This window comes from Podarcis bocagei (genome assembly GCF_964188305.1).
Source record: "Podarcis bocagei genome assembly, chromosome: 3".
In the NCBI taxonomy this organism is placed as follows: Eukaryota; Metazoa; Chordata; class Lepidosauria; order Squamata; family Lacertidae; genus Podarcis; species Podarcis bocagei.
Window position 1 is genome coordinate 91,595,816 of NC_138127.1, and position 19,428 is coordinate 91,615,243.

Sequence of the window (19,428 nt, forward strand, 5' to 3'; positions counted from 1 at the left end):
TGGCTTTCAAACCTGAATCCCGGTGACAAACGCATAACAATGCAAAATATATACTAAGAAGTCCCCAAGCATGGGGAAAGCAAGATGTGCTCAGCAGTTGAAGCCTCTAATTTCATTATCATTGTCACTGCTTCTCTGCAAACAGCTTAATAGACAAAGCGCTGGAGACAACGAATGCCTTGAGCTACAGAAAACCAGCAGAGTTAGCTGCAGATCTTGGCAGAATAATTCCATAAAGAAAAGGGGGAGGGCGAGTGCCTTAAATGCTTTTGTGCACTGCTTGCTGAACTGACCTCTACAGCAGCAACACTCCAGGTGATCATCCAGGTGACAGAAAGCCACAACCAGAGCAGGGACAAGCCAAAGAATGCCTGGAGGACAGCAGGTTAGTATGGCGAGATCTACCTGGCTGCACAACTAGGCTACTTCACACTGAGCAGCCACTCAAGTTCTCCTGAAATGATGGCCCAAGGTGTTGTAAACAAAATCCCATATAGTCACTTCTAAGAGGTTTATTTTTTTTAAGAGCAAAGTGCATGTGTGTGCATGCACATTCATAATCCCGCAAACTCAATGCAACTCCGTGTCTAAACAAAAGGCAGTTGCTTGGTACATATTCTGCAATGCACAGAAGCAACCCTACAGCAGCCAAGATGGGCAAGAAGAGTCCTTGGGAATCTGAACTTTTAAGATGCTGATTTATGTTCTGCCCTAACCGTCTAGGGGTTATGGCTATGCCTGGGCCCAGGCCCTCAGAGCATTACTTGCGAGTGACGTTTCAGTTGCAGCAAGGCAATGCTCTTATAAATAGATAAAATAAACAAACGTAGAACAACAAACAAAGTTAAGTAATGATGCTGACAAGGATGCAGTTCTGCTCATCTCTCTCACTTGTCAAAGCCCCCTTTGGCCATCCCTTTGAAACATCAGGCATTGTTGGGAAACAAGTCCTGAAAGAGAGATCAGCAGAATCCAGTTGCCAGGTTTTTCACCCCACCCCCTCTGCTGTTCCTGGACACACAGCAGATCTAGGAGTTTGAATCAAGCCCCTGGTGGGGAGGACTACAGCTCAGGGCCTTGCCTTTGCATGCGGGTCACAGGTTCGATCCCCGATTTCTCCAGATAGGGCTCAGGGGGTCCCGTTTGAAAGAGGTGCTGCCGGCCAGTGCAGGCGATGCAGAGGTAGATGAAACCATGATCCGACTCTAGTAGATGGTAGCTTCCTATATACCCATCAGCTGTTGGGCTGTGTTTGACTCAACAGGCTCCAAGCTGCACTGGCCAACTCTACAGGTGCAAGTCGAGAGGATGTGTGGCATTCCAGTCCTAGGAGCTGCCTTGTGAGCCTTGCCCACAGCTGTCTCCACAGCCCCTTGCCCCAGACCTTAGGCAGACCTTCACACACAGAGCTGGATTGCAGCTTCCCGACTCCCCTTGAATTCTTGTTTGGCCAGACTGCTGGCAAAGTACTGCAGAGAGCGGCAGAGTGCTTCAGTCCGCTCTATGGCCATGGCCACAACCAGAGAGCAGGACAGCTGAGGGAGGGAACAGAGCCTTTCTTCAACTTTGTCCCAATGGCAAACAGCTGCTCCAGGCTTCATTTCACAGCAGCGACTCAGGGGGAAGGCAAGACCAGCTGTTGGAGAGCTTCTCAAATGGCAACGACGGCAGCGTGTGCAGAGGGCCCGCAACCACACAACACATTTGGCCCAAGGGTGCTGGCCTAAATTCTGCCATTTACTCGGGTGAAGAGAGCAGAGGAGATGATGAAAGCCAGTGGCTGGAGGGCCATGTGTTAGATGAGAAAGAACAAACCGAAGCTCAGTGCAGACAAGATGCGGCGTGCGGCATTTGGGACATTCTGCCGCCCATCTTGGAAGAGTCAGGTCTACAGCTTTCAGGGGTGGTCAGATCCAAAGCTCAGGGGATTCTGTGCTACAAAGCTGCTTTCACTGGCTTCAAAATGGATGCAACAGATGCACCCCCTTTCTTGGAAAGAAAACACCATGCCACAATTAGCCCTACGTCAGTAACATCCCGATTCAGACTACTACAGGGATGAGGAACTTGTGGATATCATTGACTACAATTCCCTGGTCAGAAACCAGGGATAGAACTGGGAGTCCACCTCTGGACTACCTTCATGTGCTACAATGAAGCTGCCTCCGACGATTGTTCCAAAACTTTCACGGGAGCTGAACACAGTGGTCAGATTATAAACAAGGATTCACTGGTCTGGTTCAGACATATTTCAATTTAATAAGCCTGAAGCCAGTGACCCCTTCCACTGTACGTGACTCAGATTTTCCAGGTTAGTCCATCATATTGGGAAACTACAATTACCAGGTTCAGAACAAACCAAGATCCTAAACCAACTACAAACCATGGGTCAAGATTCTGGTTTGTTGCAATCGAGGAAGCTCTGGAGTCGAGCTGCAGAGCACCTGCCTTGCATGCAGAAGGTCGCAGGTTCAACCATCAGCATCTCCAGGTAGAGCCGAGGGTGTTACCTGCCTGAAACCCTGGAGAGTCAGGGTATAGACAATACTGAGCTAGACGGACCATTGGTGTGACTCCATGTATAAGGTCGCTTCCTCTGTTCCTGTAACTGTAGTTTCCCAGCTAAGGTATAATTAATTCACCTGGCAAGCCTTCAATCACAGCGAGTGGAGAAGGAAAGGGGGCGGCAGGTGCTGGCAGAAAGCTCAAGCATAACTCAACTTAAGTCAAGGTATGCCTGAGCTGAATCATGGTAATGAACCCACATTAAAAGATCTACGTACTGGCTTTGGCTGTAACAACTTGGGGTCAGAGTATCTGAATGACCAACTGTTCCTGGCGACTTAGGTCTTCACACAAGACACTCCTGGGATTAAACCTTGTCTGTGATGCCGCCCCATTTCTTGAACACCCTCTCCAGACATGTTTACGCAGCATCTCCGCTGTTAGCATTTAGGAACCCAGCAAAATCTGTTTAAATCTTAGCTTTTTAAAAAGAAGATAAAATGGTTTGCTAGTTTTATCTTACTGGTGTTCTACTTTTTGTGTGTGATTTTTTTTGTTGTTTAAAATTAATTTTAGTACTGTTTTGAGTTGCAAGCTGCCTTGGAAAACACAGAGTGGTATTCAACTATGTTTTACTCTGAGTACACTCACTGAAAATTCATGGGCATGGCTAAGCTAGGGCCATTAATTTCAACAGGTCTACTCTGAGAAAAACAGCTGAATACCACCCATGTGGTGGGAAAGTAGGGGCAGAAATGCTTTAGGCATTACTCTGTCAATCATAGTAGCTGAATGGAGCCCTCTAGGTTCAGATTATCAATGGGGAGGGGGGGAGGCTGCCGCTAGGGTGTGCCTGGATGACCACTGGTGGAGGAGGTGGGACAGGTTGCTGGATTAGATTAAGTCTTGATCTGTTGCAGCATGAGTCTTATGCTCAGAAACTACAATTATACGAGAGAGAGAGAGAGAGAGAGAGAGAGAGAGAGAGAGAGAAACACTCACAGAGAAGAGAAAGGAGCTGCAGCAATCGCTTACAGATTACAGGCAAAAGATACCACTCCCTTTTGGGGATTTGTCACTGTTTCCTAATCATTGCTCATCAGGAGACATTCACCATTAAGTTAGGGCTGCAAAACACACCAGTTTCCAAACTTATCAACTTCCAAACAACTTTAGGGATGATGGCTTCAGGATGCCTCCAAAAATCTGTGAGCCACCTTCCTGGGCTACAGTTTGCCAACATAAAGTTATTGCTGGAGCATAACTTCCAATGGCCATGCTGACTGGGGCTGGTAGGAGCTGGAAGTGAACATCTGGAAAGCCACAAGTTCCACATCTGTGCTTTAAAATAAGAGATGGTGGAGTTTACTTTTCACTCTTTCCACTGAACCAACTCCTCTACCAATCCCAATGGTCAGGGTTTATGGGAGTTTTAGCCAAACAGCATTGCTCCACCCCCTTAAAAGGCAGGGAAGGGAACAATTGTCATTCTCTTTGAGCAACTGCTTGAGTGGTTTAGGAAGAGTTGCACTTGCACATGATGTTTCTATGGGTGTGTACCATTTGCCTTTAAAAAAAAATTATATTTTGCAGCTCAGGTAAAGATGTCTAATACTTGGGACGGGGCTCTAGGAGTGAGAACATGTTCAAAACACTTAAAACACATGCAGAATGTTGGAACTTTCCTATATATACTGTGGAGTTGTTGATCAAAAATAAAGCAAGCTGCGGTTTTATTTTATGCAGAGTTATATCTGGCCTTTCTTCTGCCATGAAACCTCCCATCCAGACCTGCATAGCTTCTGGAAGGGGGCTGAATGATGCATTCTCAAACCACACCTTCATCTGTAATCCTAAATAAATTCGTGGATTCTAGAAACTCTCAGTAGAGAGCAAATGGCACACTGCCCCACTACCCCTCTACCTGCCTGCCCTTTTACTACCAGTCCAGTGGATGCTGCTGCATGTGAGCTAGCCCACAAGTCTATCCTCAGCCAACCCCCACCTCAGCCTCAGCAACCCCCTTTTCCCCTTGACATCTGGTGGGAGGGTGCCACTACCGAGAAGGCCCTCTGCCTGGTTCCCTGTAACTTCACTTCTTGCAGTGAAGGAACCACCAGAAGACCCTCGGAGGTGGACCTCAGTGTCCAGGCTGAACAATGCAGGTGGGGACACTCATTCAGGTATACAGGGCCGAGGCTGTTTAGGATTTCAAAGGTCAGCACCAACACTTTGGATTGTGCTGGGAGCCAATGTAGATCTGGTGTTATATGGTCCCAGCGGCCACTCCCAGTCACCAGTCTGGCGGCCGTAGGGGAGGAGAACAGGGGCAAATGTAGAATGACTTGGCTGCATCCCTGACTCTAGCTCCACCTACTGTTGGCCTCCCTGTCTTACACCCTATGAGGCCCAAATGGCACAGCAACCACTGTGAACAGTGCATACATGAGCCCTTGGTGCACGCTGCATCCTTTTCTTCGGCCTGCCCAGCAACTTTGTAGCAAACAAGCCTATGACTCACCTGAGGAAAATAAGCATCTCCCCAGGCAAAAAAGTTATAGCACCATAAGCCAATACAGTCATACCTCGGGTTACAGACACTTCAGGTTGCGTTTTTTCAGGTTACGGACTGCCGAAACCCAAAAATACCGGAAAGGGTTACTTCTGGGTGTCGGCGGTCGCGCATGCGCAGAAGCGCTAAATTGCGCTTTGTGCATGTGCAGAAGCACCGAACTGCAACCCACGCGTGCACAGACGCGGGTTGCAAACACTGCGGGTTGTGAACGTGCATCCCGCACGGATCATGTTCGCAACCCAAGCGTCCACTGTATATGTAAGGACGTAGCTATAATGGGATAAATCACTATTACTGTATTAATGATTTCTATGTGTTGACAAAGATGGAGGAACAGAAGGAGTGAGAGAATATTAACCAAAATGGAAAGTTCTGCACCACTGTGTTTTTAAAAGTCTGGTATTGACACCTCAAACATCGTAATACCTCCCTGAAAAAGAGCGGGCGATGTTGATGGTTTTAACACAACCAAGAGTCTCAGGGCTACCTTAAAGACTAGTAACTGAATTGTGACATAAGCTTATGGCGCAATACAGCTGCCAAATCTTCATAAAGCCACAATTTAGACTGCTACAGGTTGTCTGGACTGCTTAAATCCTAGTCCGGCAACCAAGATTTGAAGAGCTCAGCTAGATCTGTCCAAAGGCCCATAGCTAGTCCAGCATCCTGTTTCTCACAGCAGCCGGCCGGACGCCTGTGGGGAAGCCTGCAAGCAAGACATTGGCGCAACAGCACTCTCCCCACCTGTGATTCTCAGCAAATGTTATTCAAAGGCATGTTGTTTCTGACAATGGAGGCAAAACACAAGGCAGTGTGGCTAGTTGCATTGACTTCCATGAGTTTGTCTAAATCTCTTTTAAAGCCATCCAAGTTGGTGTCCATCACTACACCCTTGTAGGAGAGAATTTCATAGTTCAACTTTCTTTTGCTCGCCCATTCAGTTTTAACTGAGTGGCCCCAGGATCTAGTATTGCAAGATGCATGCATACTTTTATAAAACTCCATGGCCCTATCCTTATCTGCCTCTTCCTAAACCAAAGTTGTTTGCGATTGCTCTTGCAGCATCCTATACAAATTCAGATAAAACACTGCAGTGAACGGGGAGAACTGTGCCATCCTCAAGGGAACGAGAAGAAAATGATTCTGCTAACCTAAAAGCAAAGGAAATAATTCAGCATCCGGCTGTTCCAGTCCCATCTGCGCAACCAATTTCAGCTTACCAGATGGCACAATCCCTCTCTGCTACCCCACACATTGTCCTGGAGGTTATTCCGACCCCAAACCCAGCCAATTTCAGGGACACATGGGGGCAGGGATAGCCCCACTGCACAAACAGGAGTCCCTGTGTAAGGCTTCTGTTGACAGGGTTTGTTAGGTGAATCTTAACCATAGTAGCTAACAAATCATTTTTTAAGCTTGAGATGTAGCTCAGTAGGTAGAGTATGAGACTCAATTTTTGGGTCTACATGACCCTCAAGGTCCCCTCCAACAGCATTAAAAGTTATTAGAATCATAAATAACTTTTAATGCTGTTCCTAAACAGGAAGAAAGTTTTAAAAAACACACATTAAGGGGCAAGCCTGTCTCAAGAAGGAGCCCTAACATTTAAAAGTAAAGGTACCCCTGCCTGTACGGGCCAGTCGTGTCCGACTCTAGGGTTGTGCGCCCATCTCACTTAAGAGGCCGGGGACCAGCGCTGTCCGGAGACACTTCCGGGTCATGTGGCCAGCGTGACGAAGCTGCTCTGGCGAGCAAGCATCAGCGCAGCACACGGAAACGCTGTTTACCTTCCCGCTAGAAAGTGGTACCTATTTATCTACTTGCACTTAGGGGTGCTTTTGAACTGCTAGGTGGGCAGGAGCTGGGACCGAAAGACGGGAGCTCACCCCGCCGCGGGGATTCGAACCGCCGACCATGCAATCGGCAAGCCCTAGGCGCTGAGGTTTTACCCACAGCGCCACCCGCGTCCCTAAATCAAGCTTTAAATCAGGGATGGAGAACCGATAGTCTCTGACCCCTGACAATGGGCTGGGATCGATGGAAATCAAAGTCCATCCTCATCTGGAAGACCACAAGTTCCTTATCCCTGAGTCAAGCCTGATTCACCCACAGCACAAACCTATGTGGGTCTACTTGGCTGTATGTCTCTCTGTGGTTAATGGGGGCTTACTCTCTAGTAACCATGTTTAGGATTGCAGACTCAGTTCCCAACAGAGGCTCAACTCTGTACACAGTGGGGAGTGATCCCTATTTAATTCTATAGGACTTGCTTCCGAGTAGACAAGCACAGGATGGCACTGTGATTCTTGCCCTCAAAACTAGAGGGATCAGCGGAGGAAACCCACCAGGGGACTGGCTGGAGTTTTGTTTAGTTCCAGGCTCTGGGTCAGCCTGTCAGTTCCACCCACTGCCACTTTACAGGGAAGCAAACACCCAGCACTCGCAAACTAACACGTGCATGTTGAAAGCCCAGCCCCACTGAACTCAATGGGGCTTCTTCTGCACGAGGTAAGGAAGGGACAGGGGTCTCCAAGTTTGCCTACTGATTTGCAGGCTCGTGAGGTGGGTGGGGAATCCCCTGTTGCAAAACACAGGCGCACCTTTCTCCCCCGAGGATGCTGCAACGGATTTGCCCCGACCTTTCACCCGAACGCAACCCGGGCTGGGAATACATCCGAGGTGACCCCTCCAATGCATTTCCCCCTTTCCGCGATGCATTTCGAAGTGAAGGGCTCGCGCAACGACCGGGGGGCGGCGGGAGGCCTTCCTGGAGCTGAATCCGGGCCAGAGCGGGGCGTGCCTTTCCGGTGCCGGGGCTGGCTGGCTAGGCCCATGGCTGGCTCCCCTTCCGGTGTCAATTGCCCAAGACCCAGCCAGCCCGGAGCTGCTCCAAAGCCGACGGGTGCGTTGACTCGGGGCGCTCCGATGGAGAACGTGCACCTGAGACAACGGTGCTTCCGAGCATGTCAAGAGCTCCATCCCCTTTCTACAGGCAGAGGAGCAGCACAGGACCCCTATTATCCAGAAATAACCCCCCTTACACGCGATCTGCCCTCTCTCCCCCCGCCCCGGTTACCTTCTTCATGATGCCCGTCTTCCTCTTGCTGAACGTGGTGTATCTCCGCAGCTTGTTGTCGATGAATTCCATCTTGATCTTGACGCGGCCGCGGGTCTTCTTGCCCGGCTTGGCGCCGCTGACGGCGCCGCTCGCCCCGCCGTAGCCCCCCGCCGCTGCAGCCGCTGCAGCCGCCGCCACGGCTGCCGCCTCGGGCCCCCCCACCACCACCCCGAGCTCCATGTCGCCCAAAGTCCGCTTCACGCCGCGCCGGTCGCCCACCAACTCCTCCTCCTCGCCAGACTCCGAGTTGCCTTCGCTGTCGCTCGCCGCCGCCGCGGCCGCCCCCAAGTCCCGGTCGCGCTCGAAGCGACCCACGGCTGCCCCAGGGCCGCTCGGAGGGCCCGTCCCGTTGCCCGGGCCGCCGCGCACTCCCGCAGAAGCCGCCGCCGCCGAAGCAGAAGAAGCAGCGCCGCCGCCGCCGCCGTTCGCCCCGCGGGACAGCCCCGCGCCCGGCCGGCCCGAGGACGTCCTCGCCATGCCCATGACCGAGCTCCGGGGCAGGGCGGCAGCGCCGTTCCCGGCCCCGCTGGGTAACATGGTGCCGCCGCCGCCGCCTCCTCTCAGCGCCAGTGTGGGACGGACGGGTCGGGTCAGGCCGGCGCTGCCATGGGCCGCGGAGCCGGCAGGCTGGGCCCGGCCCCCTCCGCGCTCTCGCTCTGCCCTGCCGCCGCCGCCTTCGCCCGCCTCGCGAGCCTCTCGCTCACGCTCCACGCAGGACGCGCGCCGGCCCGGGGAGCCCCCTCGCTCCCTCCGCCTCCTCCTCCTTCCTCGCCGCCGCCTCCTCCTCCTCCTGCCGCGCTGCCTTTCCCCCCATATAAAGCGATACAATGTTGCCTTTTATGGCGAGGGCGCTCCTTATATGGTGCGAGCCGGCGCTTTGCATCTATTGGCCGACCCCTCAGCGGCGCCCGCGCGCCGTTGGCTGGCGGGGGCCGGGCTCGCCTCGCCGTTGGACGGGGCGGGAGAGGGCTCGTTTGCATACATTCCAAAAGAGCTGCGTTCGCCGAGACGTCACTCGGAGGCGCAGCTCTTAAAGGGAAAGTGGGGCGGTGCTTCTCCCGAGCAAAGAGGAGGCGGGGCAGCAGCAGCAGCAGCCGCTGCCTGGGAGGGAGGCAAGGAAGGAGAGCGTGGATTGAGCAAGAGAGACAAGGAGCCGGGGGCGGACGGGAGGAAATATCCCCGGGGGCTCAGCAGCTGAGAGACTGCTGGATCCAAGGGGGGGGGGAGGAGAAGCCCTGCGTGTTTACTCGCGAGTAAGCCCACCGAGTTTCATGTTCTTTTTTTTACTCACAAGTAGGTCTTGGAGGCTAGATCGGCACGTGCACCGACGGGCGGGGATGTGCCGTGACATATAGTATGTATATGAAATGAAATGATCGCAAATCTCTTTTCTTTCTTTCTCTCTCTCTTTCTTTCTTTCCCCTCTACCTAAGGAGATCCAACTAAGTGAGGGGGCGCATGGGACTGAGAAGCAGCTCCTCGCCAAGGGCTCAGTCGGAGCCACCAAATTTCGGCTGTCAAATTTGTCCAGTTACAGATAGGTAGCCGTGTTGGTCTGCCATAGTCAAAATAAAAAAAAATCCTTCCAGTAGCACCGTAAAGACCAACTAAGTTAGTTCTTGGTATGAGCTTTCGTGTGCATGCACACTTCTTCAGATACGAAGTGTATCTGAAGAAGTGTGCATGCACACGAAAGCTCATACCAAGAACTAACTTAGTTGGTCTTTAAGGTGCTACTGGAAGGAATTTTTTTAAATTTGTCCAGATACACCTTCCCTCCTCCCCCCGCGCCGTTTGTCACTCCTCCTGGATTTGAGGTAGAACGTGCCTGCCGCTGGAGGCTCATCAGGTGGTTTGGGGGTAGCCCTCTTGTTCACACTCCCAATATATGGGGTTGAACTGGAGAAACTCCAGACGGGGGTGGGATGGGTTAGCAGGGAAGTTGAACTATTCACCTTTCCCTACCAGGCCTGCTGCTCACCACACAAAAATTTCCCTGGGAAGAGTGGGATTGGTGCATCGGATCATTTATGTCCAAGCTACTCTTCACACCGAAGTTTCTCTCCAAATGAGAAGTATTCAAAGTTGAGAATCTCTGCACTGCCAAGCGGCAGAAGACGAGAGAAAAGTTTGGAACAGCGAAAGCAAGAAGCAGTGGCCAACAACAGCATCTAGCCCTTATTACAAACAAAACAAAACAAGAGTATCATACAGTGGTTTATGATATAATATCAGCAAGAGAAAGCAAGGTTTAAAGAATAGGCACAGGAGTGGATCCCATATAGATGCAGAGCTGAGTTTGCTTCCTGGCTGCAGCTAAAAATGGAGATAATTAGTGACTGGAGGCCTATCAGTCCTACGTACTTAAGGAATCACTGTTCAAGTGAGTTCTGTCCCTGGGGATTAGAGTTGTGCAAGGATGTTAATCATCCCAGTGTTCTTAGGTAAAGAAGAATGGTTAAGCTTCCTAACTTTGCAATATAGGCATGCCCCCCTCTTTACTCTCCATCAAACTTAGAGTCTTTTTAGAGTTGACACCTTGCAACTTTGGGCAGTCTAGCCATTCACCACAGAAAAAAAATGTGGAGGACTTAAAGAAGCTTATTCTGATGATAAGGCTACTTAATAGCTATTCTCACAATATTAATCACAGGGTAGGAAGCATACTCACAAATGCAGCATTATCTATAATCTCAGCAAAGATAGTCTGTTCAACCCACTGTATTATCTAAATAGATAACGCTCAGAAATATTTGATTTATACCCTGGTGCTTTTGCTTTGAATTGCTTTATCTGCTTTTATAATTGCATACAAACCGTTTTACTTTTTCAATTGTATGATTAAATTGCTGTAACTCACCCTGGAACCTTAGGGAGAAATGGCGAATAATAAATCATATAAATAAAATACGATATGAATTCACATTATGTACAATGCATTGCTCATACTAATTTTTTGGGATTTCATTTCTTAGAAATAACTGAGAGTGAATACATAGAAAGATATAGATAATACGCCAGTCATCGTTATAACTTGTCTATGATGTGTCTTTTATTTAAGAATATAAATCACTATCAGCTTCTTTTTGGGAAAATTTTACGAGATTATGTGGCCTAGTTGTTGGCTGGTCTTTAAATGGCTTATAACACTAAGCCATGGTTTGTTTTAACCTGTTCCACAAATCACAAGTCATCTTGCAAAAGGGCATACAAATCGTGGCTCGTTACTCCAAAGCTTGGTTTGTTTTTCAGCTACTCTTGCCTCTGCTGCTGCAATTTATCATCACTTCCACTAACTCTGGGGGCACTAACCTTTTAAGGCTATGGTTACCAGACATCCCCGTTTGCCAGGGACAGGCCCCGGATTTACAAATCTGTCCCCGGACAAAATCCATCCCCGGATTTCATTTAATGTCCCTGGATTTATATTTTAAGTGTTGTAGATTTATTAGTAGGGAATGAATGTTGCATGATTGCTTTAACGGCACAAGACACATCATATGGAGACTCCCGGCGAGGCAAAATTGAAATTGAAATACTTTATTGTCACTTGTATACAGTGAGATTACACGAGTACCCCCCACTCAGCTCTCTTAGTCGTAATTCCCCTCGTTTACTGACGCACACCCACCAAACCCGAAAGTTGGTTGCCCTGTTGTTATCTTTTCATTCAGCAGCCTAACAGCCCACGGATAGAAGCTGTTCTTTACCCTGTTGGTGTGACTAATCATGCTTCTTTATCTTTTGCCTGAGGGCAGGAGATCAAGAAAGTGCCGGCCAGGGTGTGAATCATCCCTGAGAATTTTCCTCACTCTCCTGAGGCAATGTTCTTCATCAATGTCATCCAGTGGATTCATGGGACAGCCCATAATATCTAGTGCTGTATTCACCACCCTCTGTAGGCACTTCCTATCAGATGATGTCAAACCAGCGTACCACACCGTGATGCAGTATGAAAGGACACTTTCTGTTGTTGACCGGTAGAAGGAGATCATCAGATGTTGATTGACATTGTTCTTCCGCAAGACCCTGAGGAGATGGAGTCTCTGTTGGGCTTTCTTAACCACCTGGGTTGTATTTATTTTCCAAGTAAGGTCTCCAGTGAGATAAACCCCTAGGAATTCAAAGGAAGAGACTCTCCACACAGCCCTCTTCGATGTACAGCAGGGCTAGTTCTCCTCTCTTCCTCCAAAAGTCCAACACCTTCTCCTTTGTCTTGCTGATATTAAGGTACAAGTTGTTCCATAGGCACCATGTAGATATTTTTTGGACCTCCCCTCTATACGCTGATTCGTCTCACCTGTTATTAAACCCATTATGGTGGTGTCATCTGCAGACTTAATAATTGCAATAGACGGGTCAGATGATACACAATCGTATGTGTACAATGAATACAGGTAGGGACTTAGCACACATCCCCATGGTGTGCCAGTGCTGATTTTTAAGGAATTAGATGTTACACATCCAATCCTCACTGTTTGTGTCCGATCTATCAGAAAGTCTTTAACCCAGTCACAGATGGTAGGAAAAAATGGTGGGCACCACAGCAGCAAGCAGCTACCAGGCTGGCTCCAGGCTATTGAGACTGCCACTGCCACTGACGAGGGGGAACCGGGGACACCTGGCGTGTCAACTGGGGGAACCGCTGACACCTCCCCCCCCCCGTGACCCAAATCAAGCCGGGAGCGAGAGAACCCGGCTGACTGCCCAGTGGTGCTCCGGGGCCAGGAAAACCCCAGAGCCGACACAGGGAGAAGGAGGAGAGCAGCTGCAGCCACTGAGAAGGAGAGGTAGGAGAGCAACGGGAGGGCAAGGACACATGGCCAAGCCCAGGCCCAACCGGGCCTACTCCACAGCGGCTAGCACTCCCAAGAGAGCAGGCTGGGGCCCAAAGGAAGGCCGTGCGATGGAGGAGGCCACAGAAAAGAAGTTATTACTTCTTAATTTTTTTAAAAAAATAAAACAATTTTAATAACTTTTTTTCTTTTCAAAAAAAAGTGTCCCCAGAATCTTTTAAAAAATCTGGTAAGCTTATTTTAGGCCGATAGGCACATTTGGGTTCTTAAGCTGTAGCCATGAGCCCCCTCTTTCCTCTCCACCCGATGAGCTCCCCCACCAAGGCACAGAATGAGAGAGTGTGCTTGCGCATGCGCACAGACAGAATTCATTTTTTTCAAATGCTCTGGGTAAAAGTCAAGATCCAGTAGAGTTGATCTGAGCATTGAAAAGAGAGAAATAATGTTCCTCCTTTAGTTTTATGTACTTCTCAAGGAAGAAAATGGTACCACATCTTCAGCATCTCATGACCAAAAGGGAATTGAGTGATGTGCACCAGGTGAAGAACATTGCACCCAGGTTGGCATTAACCAAACAGCAGGTTGCAGACCAGTTCTATAGGTGATTAAAAAATTTTGAGTGCTTGAGCAAAACACTGTAAGCATGAAGGAGATGATGTCACCTCACAATGCTTCCTTCATCCACTTTTTCATGTGCATTGTGCGGCAATGGAGCTCCCCCACTAACAACCCTCACCAGGCCTCCTCCCGCATACAGAGAGCTCATGCATTGATGCTCACGCATTGCTGCATGCAGGTCATGAATCTGAACTGGATCTCAAAAATATTTGGGATCAGAAGGAAGATTGTGGGAAAAGGTGTTTGGGAGTGTTGCAGAAACTGAAATGCAGTCAAAGTACACTTTGGTTATGCGCAGAGGCCTTTGCCGCCTCCTGCTAGCCACCGATGTGCACAGTGAAATACTTCCATCGTTCATCTGCAGCCAGCCGTAGTGCTTTTGCTTCTACAGCCAGAATCTAATCATTGCAGTTCAGATTGGAAAAGAATTTTGCCCCCGGGTCAGATTGGCTGGCAATTCTACGCCAGAAAAGAAGAGAGAGAGAATTGCAGTTCATAAGTCTTGCTGCTCAATTAATTTGCAAACAGTTTTGAACTCATGCTCCTGCACGCGTGTGCGTGTTCACATATACACAGATGCACACAAAACTTACCGTATTTTGCGCCCCATAGAACGCTCCGGCCCATAGGACGCACCTAGTTTTTTGGGGGGGAAATAAAGAAAAAAAATTGTATTTCCCCCCCCAGGTGCGGGGCTGGAAGAACCAGGTCGGGGAACAGCGGGAAGGCGCGCTCTGCCTCCCCGCTGTTCCCCGAGCTTGTGGGGCTGGCTATGGGGAGAAGTGCGCTGATCCCGGGACTGCAGGCAGCTCTGCGCGGCCATCGGGAACAGGGCGGGACTTCGTGCCCGGCTCCCGGTGGCCGCGCAGAGCTGCGCTGATCCCGGGACTGCAGGCAGCTCTGCGCAGCCATCCGGAGCTGGGTGGGACTTCGCGCCCGGCTCCCGGTGGCCGTGCAGAGCTGCGCTGATCCCGGGACTGCAGGCAGCTCTGCGCAGCCATCCGGAGCTGGGTGGGACTTCGCGCCCGGCTCCCGGTGGCCGTGCAGAGCTGCGCTGATCCCGGGACTGCAGGCAGCTCTGCGCGGCCATCCGGAGCGGGGCGGGACTTCGCGCCCGGCTCCCGGTGGCCGCGCAGAGCTGCGCTGATCCCGGGACTGCAGGCAGCTCTGCGCGGCCACCGGGAGCGGGGCGGGACTTCGCGCCCGGCTCCCGGTGGCCGCGCAGAGCTGCGCTGAGCCGGGGACTGCAGGCAGCTCTGCGCAACCCTCGGAGCCGGTCTCCCGAGGGTTGCGCAGAGCTTCCTGAAGCCTGCATTCGCCCCATAGGACGCACACACATTTCACTTTCATTTTTGGAGGGGAAAAAGTGCGTCCTATAGGGCGAAAAATACGGTACTCCTTGCCTTCAGGCATATCTGGCGCTCTTCCATTTCCACCCCTCCTGTTTTTTTCCACTTAACAGCTTAACAGCACAGGGTAACCGTGCCCCTGAAGGACCAGATGCACAGCCTGGGAGTCATTTTAGACTCACAGCTATCCATGGAGGTGCAGGTCAATTCTGTGTCCAGGGCGGCTGTCTACCAGCTCCATCTGGTACGCAGGCTGAGACCCTATCTGCCCGTGGACTGTCTCACCAGAGTGGTGCATGCTCTAGTTATCTCCCACTTGGACTACTGCAATGCGCTCTACGTGGGGCTGATGGGACAATGGTCCTAAAGGATCTTCACTGACACCCAGTACATCTACAACACTGGTCCTAAACACTTGGACTACTGCAATGCGCTCTACGTGGGGCTGATGGGACAATGGTCCTAAAGGATCTTCACTGACACCCAGTACATCTACAACACTGGTCCTAAACACTTGGACTACTGCAATGCGCTCTACGTGGGGCTGATGGGACAATGGTCCTAAAGGATCTTCACTGACACCCAGTACATCTACAACACTGGTCCTAAAGGATCTTCACTGACACCCAGTACATCTACAAGCACATTTCAGAGTGTTGGTGCTGACTTTTAAAACCCTAAACGGCCTCAGCTTAGTATACCTGAAGGAGCGTCTCCACCCCCGTCGCTCAGCCTGGACGCTGAGGTCCACCTCCAAGGGTCTTCTGGTTCCCTCACTGCGAGAAGTGAAGTTACAAGGAAGGAACCAGGCAGAGAGCCTTCTCGGTAGTGGCGCCCGCCCTGTGGAACGCCCTCCCGTCAGATGTCAAGGAAATAAGCAAATATCTGTCTTTTAGAAGACATCTGAAGGCAGCCTGTTTAGAAAAGGTTTTAAGGATATATATTTTTATGGTTTTAGTTATGTTGTAAGTCACCCAGAGTGGCTGGGGAAACCCAGCCAGATGGGCGGGGTATAAATAAAGTTGTTGTTGTTGTTGTTGTTGTCATCATCACCACCAAGGGGGGTTCTGCCAAGGACATCCCTGCTTTTATGTTTCATCTTTTTTTTTTTTTAAATCCTCTCATGTGTCTCAAGGCGATTTACAACCATACAAAACAATTAAAATAATAATAAGGGTAGGCTTTAAAAAATGGAAATAAAAACCTAAGGCACAGATCTAAAATATCCCCACACACATACACATCCAGCTGGAAAAAAATTGTTGAAACAAGCTGGTCTCCATCCTCGCCACACAACTGCCAATGGCATGTGTGGGAGGCAGAGTGAACAAATGAATAGGCTTCTGGAAAAGGCAGAATTTATAGAATTCTAGTCATCAAAGTTCAACAGACAATATAATGTTTCTGGTCAGAGCACAGAATATGAGTAGAGCAAAAATAAAATCGAGCATACCTGTGGGAAATGCAGTTCCAATTTGAAGATCTGTTAAATTCACTTAAAAATTTAAAAAGTTCCAGTCTATTAGGCCTTTGGGGAGGGAACCAGCAAGTACAGCAGTAAATGACAACCGTGGTGTTATTTATCTTGTTCTGGAAAAAGCAGCCTCCTTCCCCTGGCTCTGGAAGCAGCAAGCTCAGACTTTGATTTACTGGGTTATCTGGCCTACGACCCAATCTATGCTTGCAAGCCTGACTTTTACAACACTTGCAGCTATTTGGGGTTGGGTTGTAGACACGAGATAATGCACACACTTTCTACAGGGCGGAACCGTGGAAAAGGTAATTAACAGAATTATCAAATGTACGGGGGGGGGGTGGAAGGAAGTAGTGACATCAGCTTTTAACACTGCAAAGTTTTAATTATGCTTCCCCTGAAAACCAGGTGGGTTTTTTCATAGGATTGGTTCTGCATTTGCCCTGGGGCTTTTCTGAGAGTTCCTTACTGGGGCGTAAAAGTCAGGGCCATTTGCTCATGGCACCCAAAAGATTGCATTCAGAGGTTGAATACCTCAGCATAGGATGTATCGTATCTAGTGAGAGGGGTCTGATGTGGCTAAAAATCAGCATTTGTAACGGGGCTTGGGGATTTTAGCCCGGCTACCCCTGTTCCGCGGAACAGCATTCCAGTCAAGATATGACAGGCGCCGACTATCTGAACTTCCCGAGAAAACATCAAAGACATTTATGGTTTGACAAGCGTTCCCAGCAGGATGAGTAGGTCTCTGCAATGGGTGTCTACAGTGCTTTTTTACCTAAAAAAAAATGTTTAGGGGTACTCTCATTTTGACTCAAGAAAACCACCATTTTATAATTCAAATCGGGGGAAATAAATAAAAGTACAAAGATCCACGAAATGTTTATGGGTATGTGTACCCCTGCATTCCCCCCCCCCGAAAAAAGCGCTGGGTATCTACTCTCTGCTGCCCTTAAATTTATCTGCTGCAAATTTCCATGCTGTTTTTAACTGGGTTTAGGGAGGGTTTGTTTTTTTAGCAGTTTTTGTATTTTGTACATTGCCTTCAGACCAGTGGCGTAGCGTGGGTTGTCAGGACCCGGGGCAAGGCAAGTAATTTGCACCCCCGAACTCGTGGATTTTAGCACTCAAGCCAGGTAGGGGCAGAGAGCTGCGAGTGCGAGCGCACCCCCCCAGATGTTGCGCCCGGTGCGGCCGGCCCCCCCTGCACCCCCCACGCTACGCCACTGCTTCAGACGTGTTTGTAGAAGGCAATGCTTAAAGAAAGAAAGTATAATTTCAGGAGATTCTATGGAATCTTGTCTTTATATTGTATGTTGGATATGTGATTGTAGAACTGTAATTTAAATAATAATAATCTTTTTTTAAAAAAATAAATAAATTTGGGACCACTACTTGTTACATGACGGTGACCACTTATGCATAACCAAATAAATGCATCACCCCCAAAAAAGATTTATTTATTTGCACAAAATTTGCATGGAGCGATTTATAGATCAGTGGGTGTAATACATCACCATCATAGGGAAGGCTGTGATCAGGTAATCTGTGAGCCTACTTTGGGCTGCTGCCCAGGGGCTACCTGTTGTTGGGGAACTTGACGGGGCTACACTTCCTCTGAAGGAGCAGGTTCGTAGCTTGGGGGTAGTCCTGGATCCTTTGCTATCGCTCGAGGCTCAGGTGGCCTCAGTGGCCCCGAGTGGCTTCCATCAGCTTGGCTGGTGGCCCAACTATGCCCCTATCTGGACAGGGGTAGCCTAACTACTGTTGTCTATGCTCTGGTAACCTCAAGGTTAGGTTACTGCAATCTGTTATACGTAGGGCTGCCTCTGAGGATGGTTCAGAAACTTCAGCTAGTGCGGAATTCAGCAACCAGGTTCCTCACCGGAACAATACGGTTTGAGCATATTACACAGATCCTGGTCCAGCTGCACTGGGTACCAATTATGGTAGTTTCCTGGTCCAATTCCAAGTGCTGGTTTTGACCTGTAAAGCCTTAAACGGCTCACGACCACAATACCTCAAGGACAGCCTCTTTCCATATGAACCTACCTGAACCCAGAGATCATCTCCTGAGGCCCTTCTTCGCGTGCCTCCTCCTCCAGAGGTCTGGAGGGTGGCACTACGAGAACGGGGCCTTCTCTGCGGTGGCTCCCCGTCTGTGGAATGCTCTCCCCAGGGAAGTTCGCCTGGCGCCTTCATTATACACCTTTAGTCTCCAGGCAAAAATGTTCCTTTTTAGCCAGGCCTTTGATTGATTTGATTGACATCCTTTGCCCTTTTAAAATGTGGGGTTTGGGGAGTGGGGTTGGATTATTGGGTTGTTTTCATTTTGATTATTTATTTTGTGGTTTTATATTTTGATTTTTTTCTGTGAACTACCCTGAGACCTCCGGGTATAGGGCAGTATATAAATTCAATAAATCATAATAACGTCAAGGTCTCTCCTGCTCCTCCTTCCTAGTGAGCTTTCGCCCAGTATACCTGAAGGAGCGTCTCCACCCCCATTGTTCTGCCCAGACACTGAGGTCCAGCGCTGAGGGCCTTCTGGTGGTTCCCTCACTGTGAGAACCCAAGTTACAGGGAACCAGGCAGAGGGCCTTCTCAGTAGTGGCACCTGCCCTGTGGAATGCCCTCCCACCAGATGTCAAAGAGAAGAACAACTACCAGACTTTTAGAAGACATCTGAAGGCAGCCCTGTTCAGGGAAGTTTTTAATGTGTGACATTTTGATGTATTTTTAATCTTTGTTGGAAACCGCCCAGAGTGGCTGGGGAAACCCAGCCAGATGGGCGGGGTACAAATAATATATATATATATATATATATATATATATATATATATATATATATATATATAAATTATTATTAATCTTTAACCTGGACTTAAGCCGTGCTGACACTAGGGGGCTTAGAACATGGTGAGGTCACCCCCACCCCACCTCCGCTGCATTTTGAGCCACATTTACATGGTCTTGTTCAAATAAGGGAGGGA

At 49.4% G+C, this 19,428-nt stretch overlaps 1 protein-coding gene and 1 long non-coding RNA gene across 3 annotated transcripts in view; one reads left to right on the forward strand and one right to left on the reverse strand.

The window, feature by feature from the left end:
* The window catches only part of SRF (serum response factor), a 73,426-nt gene extending 64,554 nt beyond the window's left edge, over positions 1 to 8,872 (reverse strand). The window contains exon 1 of one of the 2 annotated variants that reach the window (XM_081188631.1): positions 8,157 to 8,872. In XM_081188631.1, the coding sequence (XP_081044757.1) occupies positions 8,157 to 8,735 (579 nt within the window). In that variant the 5' untranslated portion in view covers positions 8,736 to 8,872. The remainder of the gene's footprint in view (positions 1 to 8,156) is intronic. The other variant, XM_081188632.1, reaches the window with a different exon arrangement.
* The window catches only part of LOC308584213, a 264,753-nt gene extending 247,105 nt beyond the window's left edge, over positions 1 to 17,648 (forward strand). The window contains exon 3 of the long non-coding RNA XR_014006649.1: positions 17,593 to 17,648. This is a non-coding gene — a long non-coding RNA (uncharacterized lncRNA). The remainder of the gene's footprint in view (positions 1 to 17,592) is intronic.
* The last annotated feature ends 1,780 nt before the right edge of the window (positions 17,649 to 19,428 follow it).